Raw genomic sequence first — 22169 nt, 5'->3', positions numbered from 1 at the left:
GCTGTCACCATGCCCAGTGGCCCACCTGGCCTGAGGGGTGAGAGCCAGGGCACCAGAGCCACCGCTAACTCAGAAGCACCCTGCTCCCGCACCTTGGTTTGAAACCTAAAGGGAAGGGTGTTGGGTTTCTGTTTTCTTAAAGAAAATCTTAAAACAAACATAATTATAACCAGAACCATAAGAATAATTATAATAAAAGGTGTCATCAGCCTCCCAGTATAAAACTGCAGCCTTTGGAGATGACCAAAAACATCACATTCCAGGGGCCGGGAGCCGCCTTGTGCACAGAGGGGTGGATGGTGGGGGCCTCATAAAAGAACACACAAAAGGCGACTTAGACAGGAAAGCACCAGTACGTTTTGTATGTTTTTTTATTTGCTCCAGGTGGGGTTTTGACTGTCACTTTCCCACACTCTGGATTAGTTCTGATCCCACCACAAGGAGCCCTCGAATTGGCTAAAGTGAGAAACTGGGCCTGAAGACTCCGTACCCTCTGCCATCTTGCTGAGGGAGTCTCCTTTTAGAAAACAATCAAAGGGTTATTGCATGAGTCTGGATGAATCCCACTCTCAGCTGTCCACGGGCCCGACCACCTCATCTAGCCCCCTTTTTGGCAGGGAGAACCTGGCTCCCAAGTTCTCCTCCTTCACTTCGTTACAAACCAAGGGGAAGAGCCCACTGTGAGAATGCGCCATCTGCAAGCTGTCTCCCTTTCTCCATCCTTGGTGAAACCCTTTGCGCAGAAGGCAACGTGGAAGCTGATGTTTTTACTCATCTCGCTGTTTGAAAGCACCATTATGAAGTCGGGTTGTACAGTAGTTAACAGTACCTTTTATATATATATCTCATATCTATCATATATATATAAACTGTAAACAAGAGGTAACAGCGGCTTCTAGAAACTGATTTTCTTCAAGGTTTCCTGTGTGGTAGGCACCTGAAATACTGTAGAAAAATGTCTTGTGTGGTGTTCTCGTCTCCCTGCTGCTAACTGGGTTCTGTTTTGCGTGACCAGGAATGGTGCTGGCACGACAGCTCAGTGGCTGGGAGGGAATGCTGCCGCCTGAGTGTCTCTCTCTTTCCGTCCCCTGCTTGTGCTCCTATCTGATCAGGCTAGAGACAACAAAAAAAAGATATATAGTAAAAAAAAACAAAAAAACAAAAAAACAAAAAAAACAACAAAAAAAAACCCAATATATAGATTTCTATAGAATTTCTTTTTTTCCTCTCTCCCACCTTTCCTCTGCAAGGTATTGTTACTATTTTTTGTTACTGATTTTTGCTGCAATAACCTTCTTGTTTCAGTCACAGCAAGAAACAAAACCCAAACAAACAGAAAACCCCTCTGAAAAGAGTAGAAAATAAAAGGTCTGACCGGAAAAAAAAGGGGAGGGGGAGGAAGGGGAGGGAGCTTGGTTTTGTTTTTAAATAGGACTGAAGAATAACATTGAAAAATCAGGAGATGATGTCCAACCCTTTTCGCAAGGCAAAGCCCTCCGGTATTTCCGCCTCTGTGGTTTTTGTTTTAAATTCATTTTTCTCTTCTGGGTGCTGATACTTCTCTCCATCCTCACGTTCTTGGTGTTTTATTATGTTTTGTGTTTTTTGTTTGTTTGTTTAACTTTGTGTCGCTACCTCAGTTTGCCCCCATGTCCCTTACACACACGCAAAATACTCCTTCAGCGGAGCGAAGAGGTGGCGGATGACTGGCACGCTCCATGACCGGCCCAGCAGTCTCTGCCTCGCCAAGCGGCTCATGTTGGAGACGTCAGTATAGTGGACTGGGAAACCAAATACCCTGGGGGAGAAAAGGCAGAGAGGGCAGGGTGAGTGCTGGCCAGACCAGGCTGCCCGGAAGCCATCTAACCACACAGCAGGACCCAGAGGACCAGCAGCCGCCCGAAGTGCAGGGACAGGGGCACTCGCACCCAACTCCCCTGACTCCTGCTTAGTTCTGCCAAATCTTCTGTCCTTTATAAACAACCCAGCACTCAGATCACCAACCATGTGCCAGGCACTGTGCTGGTTTCTGTGGCCTTAATGGTAGTAAGGTCATCACTGCCTAGAGTTTCACAACCCAGCAGAAATAAGAGTAATTTTGAACAATCCCTCAGAAATACTTCCAGGACACACTCTCTAGTTCTCCTCTCCTGCAGGGTTAGCTCGGCAACGTACACCTCGAGTCTGCATGTAACAAACACACAGCCCTAGCATCCTCCCCACCAAGAGCAGGGAAGGCGAAAAAGGAGCCGAACTCCTGCCTGACTTCAGAAGCTGAAGGATTTCCTGTTTGCTCTGGTTGTTTGTGTAAATGGTCCCTTTGTCTGGCTAAATCCTAGTTACACTCAGAGAACAAGAAGGTCATCCAGCCCCGAAAATCCCGTTTGCATCAAATCAGGGTGTTGAGGCTGCGAGGTCTGCCTGGCCCTATGCTGGCTTGGTTTACAAAAGACCTACAAAATGGGCACCACAAGTTAAGGAAGGTCCTGTCACTGCAGCAGTTCCTTGGGGATCAGGAGGGTCTCTGGGAGACAAGGCAGCAGGGGATTTCCTAGACTCCTCTTTTTTTTTTTTTTTTTTTTTTCCTTTGAGATCGAGTCTCTCTGTTGCCCAGGCTGGAGCACAGTGGCGCGATCTCAGCTCACTGCAACCTCCGCCTTCCAGGTTCGAGCAATTCTCCTGTCTCAGCCTCCTGAGTAGCTGGGACTACAGGCACCCGCCACCACACCTGGCTAATTTTTGTATTTTTAGTAGAGACGGGGTTTCGCCATGTTGGCCAGGCTGGTCTCAAACTCCTGACCTCAGGTGATCTGCCCGCCTCGGCCTCCCAAAGTGCTGGTTTTATAGGCATGAGCCACTGCTCCTGGCCCCTAGACTCCTCTTACTTGGGACCAGCCTTAAAATACACAGGAGCCTGGCCTGTCAGGAGTCCACCTCAGGAGTCTGCCATGTTGGGAAATGCTTGATAAAACCCACTGTTTCCAGGACGTTTGTGGAAAACAAGCCAGGTGGGAAAGGCAGAGGACCCCCAAGCAAGCACAGCAATCAGAACAGCCACACTGCAGCCGGATGCCAGCACAACCCGGGTACCTTTCCATTTCAGTGCACCATAAGATGTCCTCTTTCTCATTCATGAAGACAGGAAAATGCTGGTCTTTGCCCTGCTTTATGGAGTTTGACCTCGTAGTAATGGTCCTCACTTTGCTGAACTAGATGAAGAGGAGAAAAGAGGAATAAGCACGAATTCATTTACCAGCCAACACTGGCCATGCGTCTACCAAGTATGCCAGGTACTCACCAAACCCTGATAGGGCCTGGTCCACCCAGGGGGCTGGGTATGGCTCTGAGTGAGCAGAGTTCGCAGGGCAGGAGCCTCCACAGATCCCACAGCCCCACTTTTCTTCCTACTTGGAGGTCACCTGGCCAATCTTAGATCCATCTAGCCACAGACTTTTTTTTTTTTTTTTGAGATGGAGTCTCGCTCTGTCACCCAGGCTGGACTGCAGTGGTGCAATCTCAGCTCACTGTAACCTCCACCTCCCGGGTTCAAGCGACTCTCATGCCTCAGATTCCCGAGTAGCTAGGACTACAGGCGCCCGCCACCTTGCCTGGCTAATTTTTGCATTTTTAGTCAGACACGGTTTCACCGTGTCAGCCAGGCTGGTCTCAAACTCCTGACCTCAGGTGATCCGCCTGCCCCGGCCTCCCAAAGTATTGGGATTACAGGCGTGAGCCATCACACCCAGCCTAGCCACAGACTTTAGAAGTAGAAGCTGTAGCCACTATACTTTCCAAGTCTTCCAAAGAATTAGTTCTTTCAGAGACGGAGTAACTTGTAGGCTAAAGGATGCCAAGCTTCTGAGGGGCTCAAAGATGCCCTCGGAGCTGCCAGTGGTTCTGAATGCTGGAACCTGCTGACAGAGAACCCAGTGCCCCAGGTAGTCACTCCAGGAGATTCCAGCTCCAGAGAGAAATGGAGCTTCCACATCACAGGAGGCTGCTTTGCTTTGAAGGCTTTTGTAACAGGTTTTGGCCAAAAAATTTAAAAACGAAAAAAAAGCCACAGCACAACCAGGTCTTGGTAAAGACTCCTCAGTGTTTACCAGGGGGTGGTGGGTGACACTCACCAGGGAGGAAGGGGTGAAGGTCAGCAGCCCTGGGCCCTCCTCTGGCTGCCGTGCTGCATGACCCTGCACCGTCTCCTAAATTGCATTCTCCACACTAGCTGGAGAAGCAGGCGGGACAAGGCCCTGGCCACCGCTCCACCTCATCCTGCCCTTCCTTCTCCCTGCCCCCCAGCAGAGGTTCTAGACACTGGAGCTGACCTTGGCTATCCTGCCATGCTCCAGACACTCCTGCAGCTCCAGCTTATCATTCACAGTGGATGCCAACGGCCTAGGAGGCAGAAGAGAGACTGTAACAACAGAAACCTGGATAACAGCGGGAAGGGCCCCAGCTGCACGACTCCCCTCCCTCCCCCAGCAGCCACTTATTCACAGGGTAAGAGCCCCCTTCCCCAAATCACGCACACACGTCATAACCCTCTTCAAACTCCCCGCAAACACACGAACACACACTGCAGCCATGCAAAGACACAAATCCACCAAGCGTTAATCCTTAAAGGTAAATTCAAAAGTGGTCTCAAATTATGAACAGGCAGATAACACCTAGCAGAAAAAGAAAAAAAAGCACAGCTATCTTTACATCAGTTAGTCTAAAATACACTGAGCTTTAAGCGTCCCACTGCAAAGCAAGCTTTGGGGGTGACAATGTTCTGTATCTTGATTTGTGGTGATTGTTACATGGGTGTGTCCATTGGATGAAATTAATCAAACCACAAGCCTTAAATGTACTGTTTTAAAAGACTAAATTCTGGGCCAGGCGCAGTGGCTCATACCTGTAATCCCAGCCCTTTGGAAGGGCAAGGCAGGCGGGTCACCTGAGGTCAGGAGTTTGAGTCCATCCTGATCAACATGGTGAAACCCCATCTCTACTAATAATATAAAAATTAGCCAGGCATGGTGGCAGGTGCCTGTAATCCCAGCTACTCGGGAGGCTGAGGCAGGAGAATCGCTTGAACCTGGGAGGTGGAGGCTGCAGTGAGCCAGAATCGCGCCACTGCACTCCAGCCTGGGCGACAGAGCAAGACTCTGTCTCCAAAAAAAAAAAAAAAAAAAAAAAAAAAAGACAAATTCTGCAGTTCCCTGAAGACCAAAAATTCTGTGACATTAAATATGTCACTTCTCAGGGTGCAGGCCACATAACTGACTGGCTGTCCCCTTCAACGCTGACCTTTTCTGACATGTCAGGATATTTAAGGAAGGCTTCCCTGAGCACTGGCTCCAGGATCTCAGTGTGGGAACCAGGGGGCCTGCGGTCAAATCAGGTGCTCGACAGATACCCCCGACTCTTTATGCGTGCACTGCCCACTCGGCCCTGCATGCAGGACCTCTGCTCCTCCTAGAAGCCCAGAGTTTAGTATTTTAGAGTTGAAAGAAGCAGGCGAGAAATCCCACAGGACCAAGGTCTGTCAGGAGACACTGAGTGTTTCCATGAAAATACTGGACCTCATTAGCCCATCCATTTCCCAATATACACATGTATCTCGGGGGACAGTTTCAGGCCAGCTGCCCCAATGCCCCATCTCCTTCCCCTCAACAAGCCCTCGATAGCAACTCTACCAAACACGTATGAGACGGGGAAGGTCCTACAACCGGATGGGAATAGCAAGGAGGGAGACTATTTGACCGAGGCCAAGTGAAATGATGTCTCCTAGTTATACCAAGTATACCAAGCAGCATACCGTGGAGGTTTAACACCCATGACTCAGAACACTCTGGAAAACGCTTCCCTCCACAATGGACAGGGACTGAGCGGCTCTCAGCGTGCTTTTGAATTGCCAACTCTGGACAATTTATTTCGCCTAAAAAGCCTTTTTATAATGCCAGTTTTATACCTGATGAAGTGAATTTTCTTCATTCCTAGATATTAAAATCTTTATCTGTGTAACCTAACTGAAGAAAATCTCTCCAAAAAAGGACCTGAAGCCAACGAAGTGTGTGATTAGTAAAATTAAGTTAAGCAGAACCCTGAACTTGCATGCAGCCGCCGCAAGATTCCCTCTCCTGGAATAGGCTGTGGCCACGACTCCCCTCCCCAGCCCCAAAGCCATGCCCCATGGTTTTGCCTCAGGAGAATCTAAGAACCAGAGGGCTCGGGACACATCACCAATGTCAGAAAACCAACTACCTAACTCGGCAGCACATGACTCTTCTTTGGTATAAAGAGAGTACTTTTAAAGGTCCTGCTTTAAGACCACTAATTGTTGGTTTCAGACGAGTATTTTCTATACCCTGACTCCTCTTCCTCCTCAAGGAAAAGGAAATAAGGAACATGGCAGAGCAGCTAGTCATTCAGCAGAGGCCGGCCAGAGAGGGCCCGGCTCAGGGGCTTCCCCACCATGGGCCATCCCACCTGCAGTCCCAGCCCACAGCTCCCCAGGCCCGAGAGCTTTCACCAACCTGTTCATACCGGGAAGGTTACCCCAGAAGTAGCGGGCCCTGTGTGCAGCTGACACTTCTTTGGCATCAATCATCACAGGGTTGGACTACAAAACAGGAGACGGTTTGAAGATGAGCCAAGGAGGAGCATGAAACAGCGCCGGCATGCTGCTGGGGTCAAGCCTTAAAGCCTCAAAGCCTCTTACTTCTCTCTCAGGAGCCACACACTGGGCTAGCCTGCAGCCTCCAGGAGAAGCTGGAATTACACCTAGCCACATTCCACAAGCTGTCACTGGAACGTTCTAGATCAGCATTGTCCAAATGAACTTCTGCGATGGTGGGATGTCCTCTACACTGTTCAATTCAGTGGCCACTAGCCCACTAGTACAGGTGGCTATTTTGTACCTAAAATGAGGCCAATGTGATTGAGGAGCTGAATGGTTAATGTTAATGTCAACAGCGGCATGTGGCTGGTGGCTACCATATTGCACAGTGCTGCTCTAAACTACCCAGAGGCGGGGAGAGCCCAGGCTCCAGCGAGTATGGGTGTGTTTACCATAAGCCCTGATTAGAACTCAAATAGATGCCTGCTCACACTTACAGTCAGAACACCAGCTCACAGTGTGACCCACCCCAAGACTCAGGAGCATGGGTGGGCTTGAGCTCCCAGAAGGGCCACTCCAAGTATGCCTCTGGCAGCAGAAGCCCTCTGCGTGCGGCTCAGACTTGGCTCAGGGTTAAACGGGGACTCACATGATAAGGAATGAAAACTGAGCTAAGTCCTGTTTTCTTCTCAGGTGCCTGTCATGGTACCAGGGAGTGAGGATAGGCCCTTCTTGCTCAGGGAAAACTGATTTTGTCCTCTCAAAGGTCCCGGTGTGTAACAAACACCACACAGAATGCCCAGCCCCAGGAGTCTGGCACCCCACCTGATTGAGTGACAGGTCCTTCAACCCCGGAGGTCCACACCCACAATGCCACCTCTTAGAGTAGAGACCACTGGTTCTTTCCGAGGTAGGCCTCTAACCCTGCTTCCTCCCCCTTTCTATCCGGGAAGCCTGGGGCTTCCCAAACAGGCCCCTTGCAAAGCAGAAGTCACCAGTCCCCAGCTCCACAATGCAGATGAGACAGGATGAAGCAGCAGTCCAAGGTAGAAGCCATTAGTGAGCTGGCCAAACCAAGGTTGCTGGCTATACCTCGAGAAATCGCGAGATGTCCCTCTTGTCACTAACGCCCATGGCCACCACATTCTCAAAGAGCCAGAAGAAGGGGCGATCATCTCCCTCCTTGGGCCGCGCATCATGCAGGAGGCGGTAGAACTCAAAGAAGAGCCGGCCAGTGCCCTCTGAGAGGTCGGAAGAGAAAGCCATCAGCTGGGGCTGTCTGCATAGGACAGTGGTGTGGCTCGGGCACGGGGAGGGCACGGGAAGACAGGGTCATCGGGAATAGCTGTCCCAGGGCAGAAATATCCAAGGAGGAAGCCTACGTGCGGAAGCACCAGCTGAGAAGGTGGAGGGGACAGGATGGTACCTACCGTAGAGGCCCTTGCGAGCAGGGTTGACGATGGAGAGGTCATTGCAGGGACTGCCCCCAATCACCAGATCGAATGGGCCCCACTCCTGTATCTGGGAGGATAAAGGCAACGTGATGGGCCTGCTGTCCAGGGACAGAGGCAGACAGGAAGAAAGAGAAATTATCTGTGAACTTGGCAAAGAAGTCCTTTGACACGAAAGAGAGGAGACCCAGCTGCTCTGCAGGCTCACGACCCTAGCTGCAACCACGGACAAGTCCTAAACAAGAAGGGGACCAAGTTGGATCATTTCTCAGGCCAGTGGGGAAACTAGTATCACCCAGGCAGGCAACACAGCCGCCCAATGGGAAGGCGACCCAAGTGGACAGCTGAGTCTGAAGGTACCTGGCATGCTGAGTGTCTTAGGTAGGGTGTCTGGGCCACGTGAATGTCCTCCAATTGCCCTTCAGGACTCCAGAGGGCCTGCAGTCATGCTTAAGGGAATACCCTGCCCGAGCCTCCCAGATATGGAAGCTGATAAAGCTATTTGCCAAAAGTACTGGGAGGACAGGAACCTCTCTCTAATCCAAAGAGCTCTACCAGAAATGGCCCAGAAACCAGCCCAGGGAGTAGCCAGAGCTCAAGTAGGCACTATGTTGCCCAAGCTAGTCTTAAACTCCTGGCCTCAAGAGATTCTCCTACCTTGGCCTCCCAAAGTGCTGGCATTATAGGCATGAGCCACCATGCCTAGCCCAAATTCCCATTTCAATTTGCCCTTTACCCTCTCAAGACAGAGGACAAATGGAAGATAAGGAGAAAAAGAGGCTGGGGCAAAGGGTGAAGAGAAAGAGGGCAAATGAACAAAATGAAAGGAGGCAAGGGCTGCCTCCAGGTGCTGAGTGTGCAGGGAGGGGAAGACGGGCTGCGCCCCACAGCATGGACATACATGCTTCTGTGTGACGCTGCGGACGTCCCCGACGTACATGATCTTCCCCTGGTGCCGCACCATGCCCACCGTGATGGAGTCCTCACACACCTCCGAGGCAATGTAGCGGTCCACCTGAATGCCCAAGTCCTTCAGCACCAGGAGCCCTGCACCAGCCAGCAGACAGCACCGTTACTTGGAGCCATCTCCCTGGCACCCTGGTCTTGGCAGGTGAGCCTGCTGGCCAACAGGACCCATGGGGTCAGCTGTAGGCCCAAGTCCTATCTTTTCCCTGAAGATGCCTTAAATCCTTTCTGGATCCAACTGGAGTATCCATAGTAAGGACATCGAGGCTCTGTCTCATGCCTCGTTTGGCCTATCTGGAAGGCAGTCAAAGCTGCAGAAAACTGACCGGAGAGTACATGGTTCCAGGATCCAGGAAGAATCGCAGCTGACTTTTTGGGGGCCTTTTCTTTGTTGTTGTCCGTCTACAGCTTGGTCCTTCCATACCCTCTTGTCACCTCCTACTACAATTCTGCCCCACCCTTTGAGACTCAACCTGAATGTTCCCTGCTCCACAAAGATTTCATAAATGCCCTGCCCCACCCAGTAGCCCCCTGGAATCACTGGCCCCTCCGCTGTGAGTCCCCAGCTCTGTGCATCCCTTGCTTCCCCATCAGAGCAGTTTCCATCCCTCACTCAGCCCTCTCGTGGATTGCAAAGGCTCTTCCAGACAGAGGAGGCCTCCTTCATTGTGCTTCCCCCAAGCTAACCACACTGATTTCCTTACCACGATCCCTCCCCCTCCAGAAATGCTAGCCGAACTGAGGCAAGGAAACAATCAGAGCAGATCCTGAGAGGGTCTCGGGAGAAACAGGGTACGGCACTGTTTCTGCTGCTCCCAACATGTCCCCCAGCCAAGGAGCTTTTACAACCTCCTGGGGTGTGACATGATTTAAGAAGGCCTCAAGGTTCCAGTCTGGGATACAAAAAGCTGTAAATGAACTTCTCTAGGTTTACAGAAGAGCAGCATGGAGCTGAGAACAGAAGACAAACATCTGGCCAGGGAAGCCATCCCCTCCGCCTCACCCTCTAACCAGGGTCCCTGGGTTGAGACTGCCTATCTCCCTCTGGCCAAAGACATGAATTCTAAGAAGAGCTATCCCTTTCTTAAAAGCCGGGAAGCCTTGGCTGGGGGCAGGGGGTGGGTAGGGCAGAGGGGTGGATGTGTCTTCACAATCTCCTAGGACGCTTTCTGCAGTGTCCAGAGTCGCATGAAGCAAACAATGCCTACAGGGTGACCCAGCATCTCCTAAAGGTTTTCCTAAGGAGGGAATGGTTCAAGTATATAAAGATATTCTACCAGGATGCTTGTCACAGCACTACTTATAATAATAATAAAAAAATAGTAAATGACCTAATAGGGGTTCGTTAAATAAATTACGGCATTTTGACTCAATGGAACCTTACGCAACACTTACAAATAAAGAATGTAGCTTTGGCCAGGTGCGGTGGCTCATGCCTGTAATCCCAGCACTTTGGGAGGCCGAGGTGAGCGGATCACAAGGTCAAGAGATCGAGACCAGCCTGGCCAACATGGTGAAACCCCATCTCTACTAAAAATACAAAAATTAGCTGGGCATGGTGGTGGGTGCCTGTAGTCCTAGCTACTCGGGAGGCTGAGGCAGGAGAACTGCTTGAACCCGCGAGGCAGAGGTTGCAGTGGGCCGAGATGGCACCACTGCACTCCAGCCTGGGCAACAGACTCCGTCTCAAAAAAAAAAAAAAAAAAAAATGTAGCTTTATATTGCTTGACATGAAAAAGCAATCATAATATAATAAATGCAAGGCAAGTTACAAAACCGTGTGCATTCACTACCCACTTAATTTATCTATCTATGGATGTATGGTTATATAAACACAAATGCACAGAAAAAAATCTGAAAAGGACATATGCCAAAATATTAATAAAAGGATAATGGGTGATTTAAATAAGCCTTCTTTAGACTATCTTGTGTATAATCAAAACACAACAGAACTGTGCTGTGTATACTTCTGTCTTGCTGAGTCTGTCCTTTGAGGCTCTGTGAAATCTCTGTGAGTCTGACTAACGATCACTCGGCCTCTGCGGCTGAATCTTCTTCACCAAGGAAGTGCCCAGCAGACAGGCTGCTTTACCACCTATTTTACTTTTTCATTTTTGGTCAAATCTAAGTCCATGGACTGCATACGTTTTCACTTCACACACAAGCTTCCCCTTTGGGATAATATTTTAACAGCTATGAAGCTAACGATCATTTCGTTTTGCCAGAGTTGCCCACACACCTGGCTCCCCCATCCTGGGACAAGGCGGCCAGCACCTCTTGGGCCAGCACCCCTCACCTGTAGCAATTCCATCAAAGAGAGACAGCACCCGGATGGGCTTCCTCTTCTCAGCTGGGACAGGTGGGTAAACCTTTGGAGGGTCCTAAGCAGTGAGCACAACAGGTCAGATGCACGCCCAGTGGTGTCCCAAGCTCCCACCCAGCGCTGGCCCTCCAGCCAGGCTCCTAGACCCACACACCCCGTGGGCAGCTCAGGCCCCACAACCAAGGTTCAGCCAAGGGAGCTTGAGACCGCACCCCAGGCCCAGCACTCACAAATTCCTGGTCGTGGTTATTAGCGAAGAACATCTGGAGCCGGGAGGGCCAGTCTTCTCGCCGCCGCAACAGCCCATAGGTACCCTTGTGCCCGCACATGTAGCAGTTCCAGGGGTCTTCCTTAATGGCTGCCTGGGCAGCCCCCGGCCCCACCAAGAGGTCCACACACTCCACGCAAAAGCACCTGGAAGGAAACCCAGTGAGCAGAGGGGACTCTCAGCCCCGGTCCAGGGAGGCCAAGGTGTGCTACTTGGAAAGGAAAGACCAGGTCTGGAGCATGGCTAGGGGGTAGGGGGTGGGGGGTCTGTGGGGAAGTGAGAGGAGGGAAGGTGGGTGGGCGGCGGGAGCCTGGGGCCCAGCCAAGGAGGCCACTGGAGGCCACAACAGCCTCACCTGCAGCAGTTGTTGTTTCCGCACATGAGCACCTCACGGCCCCCGCAACAGATGGTGCAGTAGGACTGGTAGCCGTCGTCGTCGTACTGGTACGCACACTCCAGAAAGCAGTTCTAGACAGCAGCGGGAAGGGTCAGAAACCACCAGGACGGGTCCCAGGACGGCCAGGACGAAGGGAGGCTCTGCACCCAGCCTCACAGAGCCTGACTCAGCCCTGAAGACATGACCCCGCCACCGCCTTAGCCAAGGTCAGGCCCCAGCTGCAGATCTGGGAAGGGGAAACCTCATCAGCCCATGCACTGCCGTGGACAGAACCAAAGAGCAGCCTGAGAACAAGGCCAGGGAGGGGGCTGCACCACCACCTTGGGCCTTCCTGCAGCCCTGGGTTTTTCTCCTGGGCTCCCGAGGGCACGGCAACCCTGCTACACTCTGCCTGAGCTTGTCCCCGCTGCTCTGCTCCCATCCCCACATCTGGGGACTAAAATGGGGCTTGAGAGAGGTAAAGAATCTTTCAGAGGAGAAAAACAAGACCAAGTCAAAAGCTTGAAACCCAAGGGCCCATGTCATCAGGACTCTGCTTCCAGAGGAAGCTCTGAAGTCTACATCACACGCACACCGGGTGTCACCCTGTACATGCCCAGAAGCGGTGGACACAGTCAGCCAGAGGGCCAAAGGGCTGGCCTCAATGGCACCTCTCCTGGGTGGGTGTGCTCCTACCTTGCAGTTTTGGCACATTCCTCCAACAAAGAGGGGGTGTTCCAGGGTGACATTGAGGCTCCCACAGGAGATGCAGATGTCTGGAAAGCAGAGCGAGGGGATGGGGTGAGTACCACCGAAGGGCCTCTCCCTCCCCAGGCTGGAGCCCAGCACCAGACCAGCCACAAAAAAAAGGGGTGTGCCGGAGCGGCAGCCAGAAAAGAGTCCAGGGTGCCCCACGGAAAAGGGAGGCACTGTGACCCCAGTCTCAGAACACCATCATCTCAGAGCACCAATGCCACCATCCACAAACAGGGACGGAGTGACAGGAGGACAGAAACCTGCTCATGAGAAGCAGCCCTGGCTCCAGGTTACTCGGGAGGGATTCCCGGGGTAATTCTCAAGTCCTGACCCCTGCCCCAACCCTCCCAGGCTGAGGGTTCTGAGCCAGATCCACCAGCACCAGGCTGAGGGAGACGGCCCCATGATGAGAGAGGTGAGCAAAGGTGAAAGGCTGAAGGGGGACCTGTAGGTGAGTTCAGTCACACCCAAGAGGGGCTGCCCTTCTGTGGCCACTGGGGAGTCCCACACCCTGAACACCAGCCCACGCCACTGACAGGAGAGCAGAATCATGGCACCAGGAAGACAGACGGTGCACGAAGCACGGTGGAGGTGGTGTGACACGCAGGACGTGGCCCCTGGTCCCATGTCATTCAAACCTAAGTGCCTATGCTACTCTGCCCCATGCCACACTAGGAGTGCCAGAGTTCCCAGGCAACAAACTCACCCTCAATGTTCCGGCACTTCTGCCGCACCTCGTACACCAGCCGCTCTGCAAGGGGAGGAGAGCCGGCGTCAGAGGAGGCCGCGCCTGCTCCTCGGATGCAGGCCTCCTGGTGCCACCCTCTCCAGAAGCAGGCCAACTACCTCTTGTGCGCTCATCAATAATCTCCTTGACCTTGGGCTTCTCCGCTGTGCTCTTCCGGGGCTTTTTGGCTGGTGGAGGTGGTGCGTAGGCAGCTGCCTCAGGTTCTACCCACATGTCCGTGTACACTTCTTTGTAGGGATTCTTCTCTTCTGGAGCAGGAAAGCAGGTGCCAAGGTCAGTTACAGGCTGACAGGAAACCCCAGCCCCCTCCCCCACCCTCCTTACAGTGGGGTGCTGCCTGGTCTCCAACTTGTTCCCACCTCCCAACTCTATGGTTCTAGCCAGCCAACAGAGAGCAGGTCATTCAAGTCCTGACCCCAGCGCAAGAGAGACCCCGGCCATTCCCACTGGGCCCCTCTGTGGAGGCCTCGGCAGCCCTCCCTAAGCATGGCTTTCCCAGCCCTGGTGTGGATCTGCCTGGCAGGCAGGGGTCCCAGAAGGCTGGGTGCCCTCATTTACCTTCTGGTGGCTCCAGGCCCTTAGGGCCAGAGGGCTGGAAGCCCCCCAGGGCCCATTCAATCATGGGCTTGTTCTGCACCTCCACGGCCTTGGCAGTGTCACTCTCATCACTGTCGTGGCACACTGGGAACAGCTTCCCCGCGCGGCTGCTGGCCACCTGGAGGGTGACACGCCAGGGTTGGGGTTGTCAGGACAGGCTGGAAGGCAGATGGGTCAGGCTCAAGGCCAGACTCTGAGTAGTGAGGGTGGCACAGGCAAGATGGGGAGGAACCGCTGAGGAGGAGGAGGATGTGCATACAAAGGGGCGAGCGAGGTGGGGAGAAAGGAGTCGCTGCCTCCTGGGCCTCCATTCTGCTCAAGCCCGACCTGCACTCCAACTTCCAGGCCTCCTAGTGCTCTAGGCTCCTCCTCCAAGCTCCCAGCAGGGATACTCACCTGCAGGACCTCGTAGATGGCTTTGCGGTACATGGGCTGCTTGTTGTACGTGGCCTGGTGGAAGGCACTGCAAAACGAGCTCAGCGGCATCAGCTTCTCAACACACACCTGGGGGGACAAGCCAAGCCTTGTTTGCTGCGGCTTACACTTGCAAGCACCCACCCCGTGCCTCGCAACTGGCAGGGGCTGGGAGCCTTGAGAGTCAGTTTCAGCCCTGGAGGGGACCAGATGCAGTGATAAATAATTACCCGATGCAAAGAGGAGTCCAGACCAAGAGTAGGGAAGTACCTGAGTGCAGGTGGAAAGGAATTCTAGTGAATAGGTTCCTGGAAGGCTAAAACTGGGCCAGCATCCTAGCTCCCTCAGCCACAGGTGCAACCTAATTATCCCTACAGCTTCTTCCACCCACCACAGGCAGAGTAGGGGTGAGCAGAACCCACTTCCATCACCCCAATTCCAGACTGCCCCCAGCCAAAACCACAGGCCCTGGGATCAAGAACCTTCCCCCACCCCAGGCTACTGCCAAACCCCACAACTCACCACTGAGAATTTGCCGTCTCCGAACCACATGACCCAGCGGGTGCCTTCAGCTGCTCGGCTCCGGCCCGTCATCCACCAAGACACAATGCGGCCTGGCCACCAGGAGAAGCCCCGCAGTTTCCCCCACACCAGCTCCCCAATGCCAAAGCCCCGGCCGTCCTGGAGCCCCAAGGAGCAGAAATCATTACACAGTGGTCACGAGGCCCTGCCACCCTGATCCCCCCATGGCAACCCCAGCCCTGGGCATCTGGGGAGCAGGACAGCCAGGAGGGAGCTCCATCTGAATGAGGCAAGACAGAGCAAAATCGGGGAGACGAAGAGGCCCGGGGTCAGGTGGAGAGAGCGAGCGGCCCGTGGGAGATGGAGAGAGGAGAGCAGGACGGGAGGAGCTGGCAGTGGAAGGCCCCCGGAAAGAGCTGGCCACAGCTGGTGAAGAAGCCGCTCACCTCGTACTCTGGCTCGTCATCGCCTGCTTTGGTGGCATTCTTGTCCCCAGCATCGGACCCCACGGGCTCAGGCGTGGTAGCCACAGTGGGGGATGCAGGGTCAGTGGGCTGCTGTACAGCAGGAGGGCTGGCCTCCTCCACCTTCTGAGACTCCCCGGGCCCCTGGTTTTCTTCCACAGCATTCATTCCTGCAATGACCTTGGCTTTCTTCTCAGCCTGGGGAAACAAAAAACAAAAAGTCACCTTGACCACTCCAGGAATTAGCAAGGCCAACTGACACTCAAGGGGACTATGTTTGTCAAAACCCGGGACAGTGACAGAAGGTCAAGGGCTGGAGGGAGCCAACCAGCTGCCTTGCCGTGAAAAATGGAAAGACTTGAAGTAGAGAGGTGAACTCAAATCACGCAATTCCAGCCTTCTTTTCCACCTTTTAGGAAACCTTCCTCCCAAATCTAATCTTCCTCAATTTCATCAGCATATCAGTTGCCTACCCTATGATACGGAAATTTTAATTTTTTTTTTTTTTTTGAGACAGAGTTACTCTTTCACCCAGGCTGGAGTGCAGTGGCGCAATGCAATCTCGGCTCACTGCAACCTCCGCCTCCCGGATTCAAGTGATTCTCCTGTCTCAGCCTCCCGAGTGGCTGGGATTACAGGCATGTGCCACCACACCCAGCTAATTTTTGTATTTTTAGTAGAGATAGGGTTTCACCATATTGACCAGGCTGGTCTCTAACTCCAGACCTCAGGTGATTTGCCCGCCTTAGCCTCCCAAAGTGCTGGGATTACAGGCATGAGCCACTGTGTCTAGCCTATGGAAATTTTTTTTTTGATTTTATTATTATTATACTTTAAGTTTTAGGGTACATGTACACAACGTGCAAGTTTGTTACATATGTATACATGTGCCATGTTGGTGTGCTGCACCCATTAACTCGTCATTTAGCATTAGGTATATCTCCTAATGCTATCCCTCCCCCCTCCCCCCGCCTATGGAAATGTTAATTCTATCCAAATATTAATCAGGCACTATTGTTTAGACGCAGATATTGGTTCCACCCTCTCCTATCTTCTTAATCAAGACTAGGATCTTCAGCCAGGCATGTGCCTGTAATCCCAGTTACTGAGCAGGGAGGATCACTTGAGCCCAGAAGTTCAAGACCAGCCTGGGCAACATAGCAAGACCCTGTCACCAAAAATTTAAAAAGCAAGGGGGACCCTCTCTTCTTCTCCACAATTTCCCTGGGCAATCAATCCCTCCTATTCCTGGTTTCCAGGCCACAATTCTAGTTTTGTGATGTCTGCTGACGATGAAATCACTGCTCTGGGTTTAAAGAGCCCATCTCCCCCCAGCACATGCTCAAACACCATAGGAAGCTCCCCAAGAGCCTGTCTGTTCCCATGCTCAGACGCCATGCTGGAGTTCTTATGGATCACACCCAGTGTGTATTGTTACCAGATTCGACCCCTTCTATGTGCACCCTTCAGATCCACAAATACATGTATTCATTCAGTTATTTACTGAGCAGGCACTATAGACCAGGCGTGCTCTCTGCCATCCCACCAACAAATTAATAAGCCAAACCCCAGTTATTCTCCCATTGCACAGCCTCCATCCTTTCACCGTATCACACTCGTCTTTCAGGCTACGATCCACGCGCCCATTCCTTCTCACAACCCGCTCCAGGATCCCTACAAAGGAGAATGAAATCCTTGATACTTAGCTCTGAGAACCATTAGCTTTTTACTGAATCTAGGAAACACGGCCTCTGACTTCAAGGCTCTGCACCCATTTCCACCATACCAGATTTAGAGGGGAGAAAACCCCATTTTCTACATGCCTTTCAAAAGAGCTCCCCCATGGGCCTAGAGCTGCGAATGCAAACCCATCCTCAAGGGTAAAGAGGATGAGCAAGCAACCTGGAGTATGAAGAAGAGCTCTAATCTGAAGTTGCAGCTTCTACATTCCTGTCGGAGCCTCACAACCAGCAGCTGACTTTGGAGCAGTCCTTTCTGGAAGGAGTTGCTCCAACATAAAAAGGCACCTGAACGGAAGGATTTCTGGAAAGCTTTTCTGACCTGTTTAAAAATCTGGTGTGTATATGGACCAATGATTCCCAGGACTCTCCCAAAGCCTGTCAATGGACCCCCCAGATCCAAGAGTCCCAGGTTAAGAACCTTTGTTTGAGGCTCAGTGGTCCAATGTATTGTCTTATAGATTCATTTAATTTCACTGAGTCTTCAAGTCTTTGCCTCCAAGCCACAGACCAATTTGTTTCTTATGGCGATTCCGATAACACTGAAGATGTTAAGTCCTAGTTCTTCCTCTGACTCAACAAATTCTAAAACAGGATAATGCATCCTTTGCCCCCAACCCCCAAACAGCTGGGAAAATGAGCTCATGGATGGCGGAATGAGCTCAGGGATCGGACTGCGGGGGTGGAAGAATGTGGAGTAATTGCTCATCGCTCCCTAGTCCCACTCTCACCTGGCCAGAACTCTGCCCTCCCCTTCCTACTATCAGTTAGCCATCGCCTCCTCCCCTACGAGAAAGTGCACTGAAGTGTGGACCCCGCTATGGGGGAGGGTGCCTCCCTTCCTGGGATCCTCAGCTGCGTCAGTTACCCTCCAAGAGGAGCCCACACCTCGCCGCTGCTCCTCGCCCACCACGCCTTCTCAAGCTTCAGGCATGGGTGGCTGGCCTAAGGTGATGCCTTGGATGATCCAAAGACCCTGTTTCCAGGCGTGGCGAGGCCCCTGAGCCAGTACAAGGTGTGCAGGTAGCAGTGGGCGGGAAGGGGAAAGGACCCGCTATCAGTTCCTGGCAGCGGCAGCAGCAGGTGGGCTGGGCTCCTCCCCTGGCTCCCCAGGTCTAGGAGTCGTGCCTGACACCACCCTCAGCACTCCCCCACGGCCCCTTTGTCTCTCAGCCCCTTCACAGCGAGTTCCTGAACATTCTTCTTCCCCCACAACTTCCCCCAGCTTGTCAGATGCCGCGCTGCGAGCTGTTCAGCATCCCCAGCCCACTTGGTGCAGAACACGCACCCAGCCCGGTAAGGGCTGGAGGAGGAGGAAGGGGCCTCCATCAAGACTGGGGCAGTGGGGTGGGGGAAGGAAGAAGAGGGTGGGTTAGCAGCGGGAGGCCTGACGAAAGGGGAAGGGGCAGCCGGAGCTGTGTGGGGGAGGGGCCTCACTAAAATAGGCCTGTCTGGGGCGTAGGGAAAGCACCCCTTTCCCCCTGCACTCCTGCCTTCCTCCCCAGGCAAACAATAAGAGAAACAGGGATAAACTCAAGGCTCTCGCATTTGGGCTGCGGGCTGCTCACCCCCAGGGGGGCGGAGAAACCAGGCGGCATTCAAGAGACACCACACCATTCCCCACTCCCTGCCGGCTCACGGAAGCCCCTGGGCCTGGAGTCCGTCCAGCCTGGGAAAGCCACCGGGAACTCCGGTGACTACTGCCTCCTGTCCAGTCCCATCTCCTCAGGCAGTTGTCCCGCCTCCACCTCCCCCCTGCAGCGCTTCCCATTCCAAAGGTCAGAGGTCTGGGCGCCACCGCCCCCAAGCCCATGCGGCCTTGGGCTACCCTGGTGTCACAGGCCGGCCCCCTGTCAGGGTCGCACCGTGCCCTCCCGCCCCCCAGCACTTCTTTCTGGCGGCCTGCCCGGAGGCTTCCAGGAACTCGCAGGAGAGGAAGCTGTCCCTCTTAAGAGGCCGCAAGCTGGCAGGGCCCTGAGGACCGCGTGGTCCCCCAGCCAGAAACGCAGGTCACCAGGGAAGTGCCAGGCACCCATCTGCCAGCTCAGCTGAAGCAGCTTCCAACCCAACTCCTGGGCCACCAGCTCCGCGTGCCCCAGCCTGCAGTTACCACTGCCCGGGCTCCCGGCCGGCTGCTCTTCCTGTCCCCCGAGGGCGCCAGGTGCCACTGGAGCCCTCGAGGAGTGGGGCCTTGGGGCTTGTGGACAAGAAGGCGGCGGGCCAGCACTAAGTCAGCATCTCCAGAACTCGGGCCAGGCCGGGACGCCGCGGCTGCTGCGGGCCGGGGAGGCATACTTCACTCTTTTCAAACCCGGAGGGCTGCGGAGATCCTCCCACCGGCCCTGCCGCCTCCCCGCCCCCAGTCTCCCCGGGGCTCCGTCCAGGAACCTACCCATAAGGCCAGGTGCAGCCCCTCTGCAGTCGCGCTCAGGTGTGAGCCGCGGCCCTGAAGCTCTGGAAGTAGCTGCCCGTCTGGGGGGAGGGGAAGGGGGCGATGGGGCTGGGGGCGGAGGGGGCCACTGGGAGGGGAGGGGGGCGGCGGGGGGGAGGGAGGGAACATTTTCTTTGTCTAGGACTCCAGGTCACGTGGGCCCCGCTGGAGGGCCTGGTTGGCTGCGAGCGGCCCGGGGAGGGGGCCGGCGCTCCGACGCTGGCGCTGGGCCAGCCCCTCTCCTCTGGTCCGAGGGGCGCGGGGCCGGGGGGCGAGGCCGTTCCCCGCCCGTTCCCAGGGCCCGCCCAGGCCGGGCTGCAGGGAGCGCCCCGCCTCCGGGAAGACCGCCCGGCCCCTCCCCCAGCTCTGGAAGAGATTAGCGCGGGGCCGGGGGGCCGGGAGGGGAGGGAAGGGGCTGCTCCCGAGCCGCCTGCCCGGAGGGAGCCGGGGGTCCGGGCGAAAGCAAGCCGGAGCTTTCGGACGGCCTGGGAGAGCCGGGAGAAAGTTGTGAAAAGTGAGTTTCTCTGAAGCACAACCGAAAAAAAAAGAAGAAAAAGCTTACAGATAGGAGGCCCAGGAAGCTGTAGGAAAACTCAGCACACAGACGGAGAGTGACAGCAGGCGCGCGCAGACATTGGGAGCGCTCCAGATCGGGGATTGTTTGGGGGGTCTCCCGCCTCCACACTACAGGTGAATAGAGAAGCGGGGGGGCCTCAAAAAGCGCGGCGTGAGGAGGTCAGGCTTCGAGTCCCAGGGCCCCTACGTCACTCTGGGCCTTCCCTGGATTTCTCATTTTCCTGTTTGCAAGGTTGGTCGCGGCGAGGGCGCTCCTGCAGAAAGTTCAGCAATTCCTTCATTCCCAGGCTCAAACATCTGCAGATCGAGAAGACCTGACTCCTCTCCTGGGGCCTCCAGGTGCGGCCTCCAGGTGCAGCCTCCGCCATTTCAAGCTTCCTCCTCCTGAACAAAGGCACCTACCCCCAAGGCAGACGCAGTCCCCACCCACAGCCCTCCATTACGTTGGCTGTAGGATCAGATAAAGAAATAGACCCTGTTGGCTCTGCCCTCGAGGGGTTGAAGATTCCACTAGACTTGGAGAAATATGAAAGGATCATTGTAAAACAAACATATGTAAAGGTAACTATGCCACAAATACCAAGTAGAAAAAAATGGGCGGCATGGATGACAAAAGAGGTTAGAGGTCAGTTCCAGGTGAGCTGACTGGGCCTGGAGGCTGGATCGGACTTGGAATGAGGTGAGATGGGTAAGATAAGCAAGAGCTGCCAGGCTGGGGAGGGAGGAGACCCTCGCCCACCTCCACCCTCCCAGTACACGACAGGGCAAGGTAATGGCAAGCCTTCAGGTGCGTCCTTGGGTATATTCTGTAGCAGGGAAGAATAACCGCAGGTTTTCTGACAAGACGAATGAGTATTTTGGAAAGATCAGCCTAGTTTCCATTGGCAAGATGAATTAGAAGGAAGAACCGAGGAAATGGAGGAAAATGCACCCCACAGCAGAGGGCTATTTGGGCAGCGGCCCTTGTTAGAAGATCTGGACTTGGCCGAGCACGGTGGCTTACACCTATAATCCCAGCACTTTGGGAGGCTGAGGCAGGCGGATCATGAGGTCAGGAGTTTGAGACCGGCCTGACCAACATGGTGAAACCTTGTCTCTACTAAAAATACAAAAATTAGCCGGGTGTGGTGGCATGTGCCTGTAATCCCAGCTACTTGGGATGCTGAGGCAGGAGAATCGCTTCAACCTAGGAGGCGGAGGTTGCAGTGAGCCGAGATCGTGCCTTTGCACTCCAGCCTGGGCAACAGAGCGAGACTCTGTCTCAAAAAAAAAAGAAAAAAAAAAGATCTGGACTTCAGTTCTGTTTCCACCACCATGACCTTAAGTCACTTAACCCCCAAGAAATCTGTTGTCTCATCTGCAAAACAGGAGTGATGACATCAGCCCTCTTGGGCCATGGAATGCCAGCATCTCCTAATGACAATGAGACAATTCCCTAGGTGCCTGGCTCCCAGCCACAGTCACCTGGGACATACAGGTGCTGGTATAATGAAGTCATGAGATGTGCAGTGAGGGAGCCCCCCCTCCCCCGGAGGGCCATCAGAGCAAGCAAACCCTGAAGAGCAAGGACCCCAAACCAGAGAGCCTTCTACCTAGAAGACTTGGGTACAGACTCCCCCCAACCCTGAGACCAAGAATCCATATAGCTAGGAAAAGAAGCTATTTGAAAAACAAGCAAACAAAAACACAGGCCCTCTTCTGTTCCAACCCATCTTTCAACCCAACTAAGGTATTTGCCTGGTACACATTTCCAGGGGCTCCCCAAGCAGAAGTGAGAAGCCCAGAATTTGTCCCTCTTGCCTGCTCCCAACCTTTAGGGAATGCAGTATGACTTGCTTTGCTGCTTCTCTCACTGATACCTCTTCTGCATCCATGCCGATCAACGGGCCTGAGAACTTACTTCAGGTCTCTCAAAAGCAGTTTCTGGTTCTGGC

The 22169-nt window shown here is 53.7% G+C and overlaps 1 protein-coding gene across 7 annotated transcripts in view; it reads right to left on the bottom strand.

Annotated features, from left to right (window-relative positions):
- Positions 1–353: 353 nt before the first annotated feature.
- The window catches only part of DNMT3A (DNA methyltransferase 3 alpha), a 110462-nt gene continuing 88646 nt past the window's right edge, over positions 354–22169 (bottom strand). For 3 of the 7 annotated variants that reach the window (XM_055254480.2, XM_063623913.1, XM_063623914.1), the window contains exons 7-23: positions 15472–15687; positions 15026–15184; positions 14486–14593; positions 14051–14207; positions 13591–13740; positions 13451–13495; positions 12685–12764; positions 11968–12080; positions 11575–11758; positions 11318–11402; positions 8957–9102; positions 8035–8125; positions 7697–7845; positions 6522–6607; positions 4326–4395; positions 3091–3209; positions 354–1798 (exon numbers count right to left, since the gene is read on the bottom strand). In XM_055254480.2, coding sequence (XP_055110455.1) covers positions 1657–1798; positions 3091–3209; positions 4326–4395; positions 6522–6607; positions 7697–7845; positions 8035–8125; positions 8957–9102; positions 11318–11402; positions 11575–11758; positions 11968–12080; positions 12685–12764; positions 13451–13495; positions 13591–13740; positions 14051–14207; positions 14486–14593; positions 15026–15184; positions 15472–15687 — 2100 coding nt within the window. In that variant the 3' untranslated portion in view covers positions 354–1656. Of the gene's footprint in view, positions 1799–3090; positions 3210–4325; positions 4396–6521; positions 6608–7696; positions 7846–8034; positions 8126–8956; positions 9103–11317; positions 11403–11574; positions 11759–11967; positions 12081–12684; positions 12765–13450; positions 13496–13590; positions 13741–14050; positions 14208–14485; positions 14594–15025; positions 15185–15471; positions 15688–17056; positions 17164–19338; positions 19898–22169 lie in introns of those variants that run through there. The other 4 variants (XM_055254482.2, XM_063623915.1, XM_055254483.2 and 1 more) reach the window with 4 other exon arrangements.

This window comes from Symphalangus syndactylus, chromosome 18, assembly GCF_028878055.3.
Source record: "Symphalangus syndactylus isolate Jambi chromosome 18, NHGRI_mSymSyn1-v2.1_pri, whole genome shotgun sequence".
NCBI classification, from domain to species: Eukaryota; Metazoa; Chordata; class Mammalia; order Primates; family Hylobatidae; genus Symphalangus; species Symphalangus syndactylus.
This window is presented reverse-complemented; position numbering and strand designations above follow the sequence as displayed.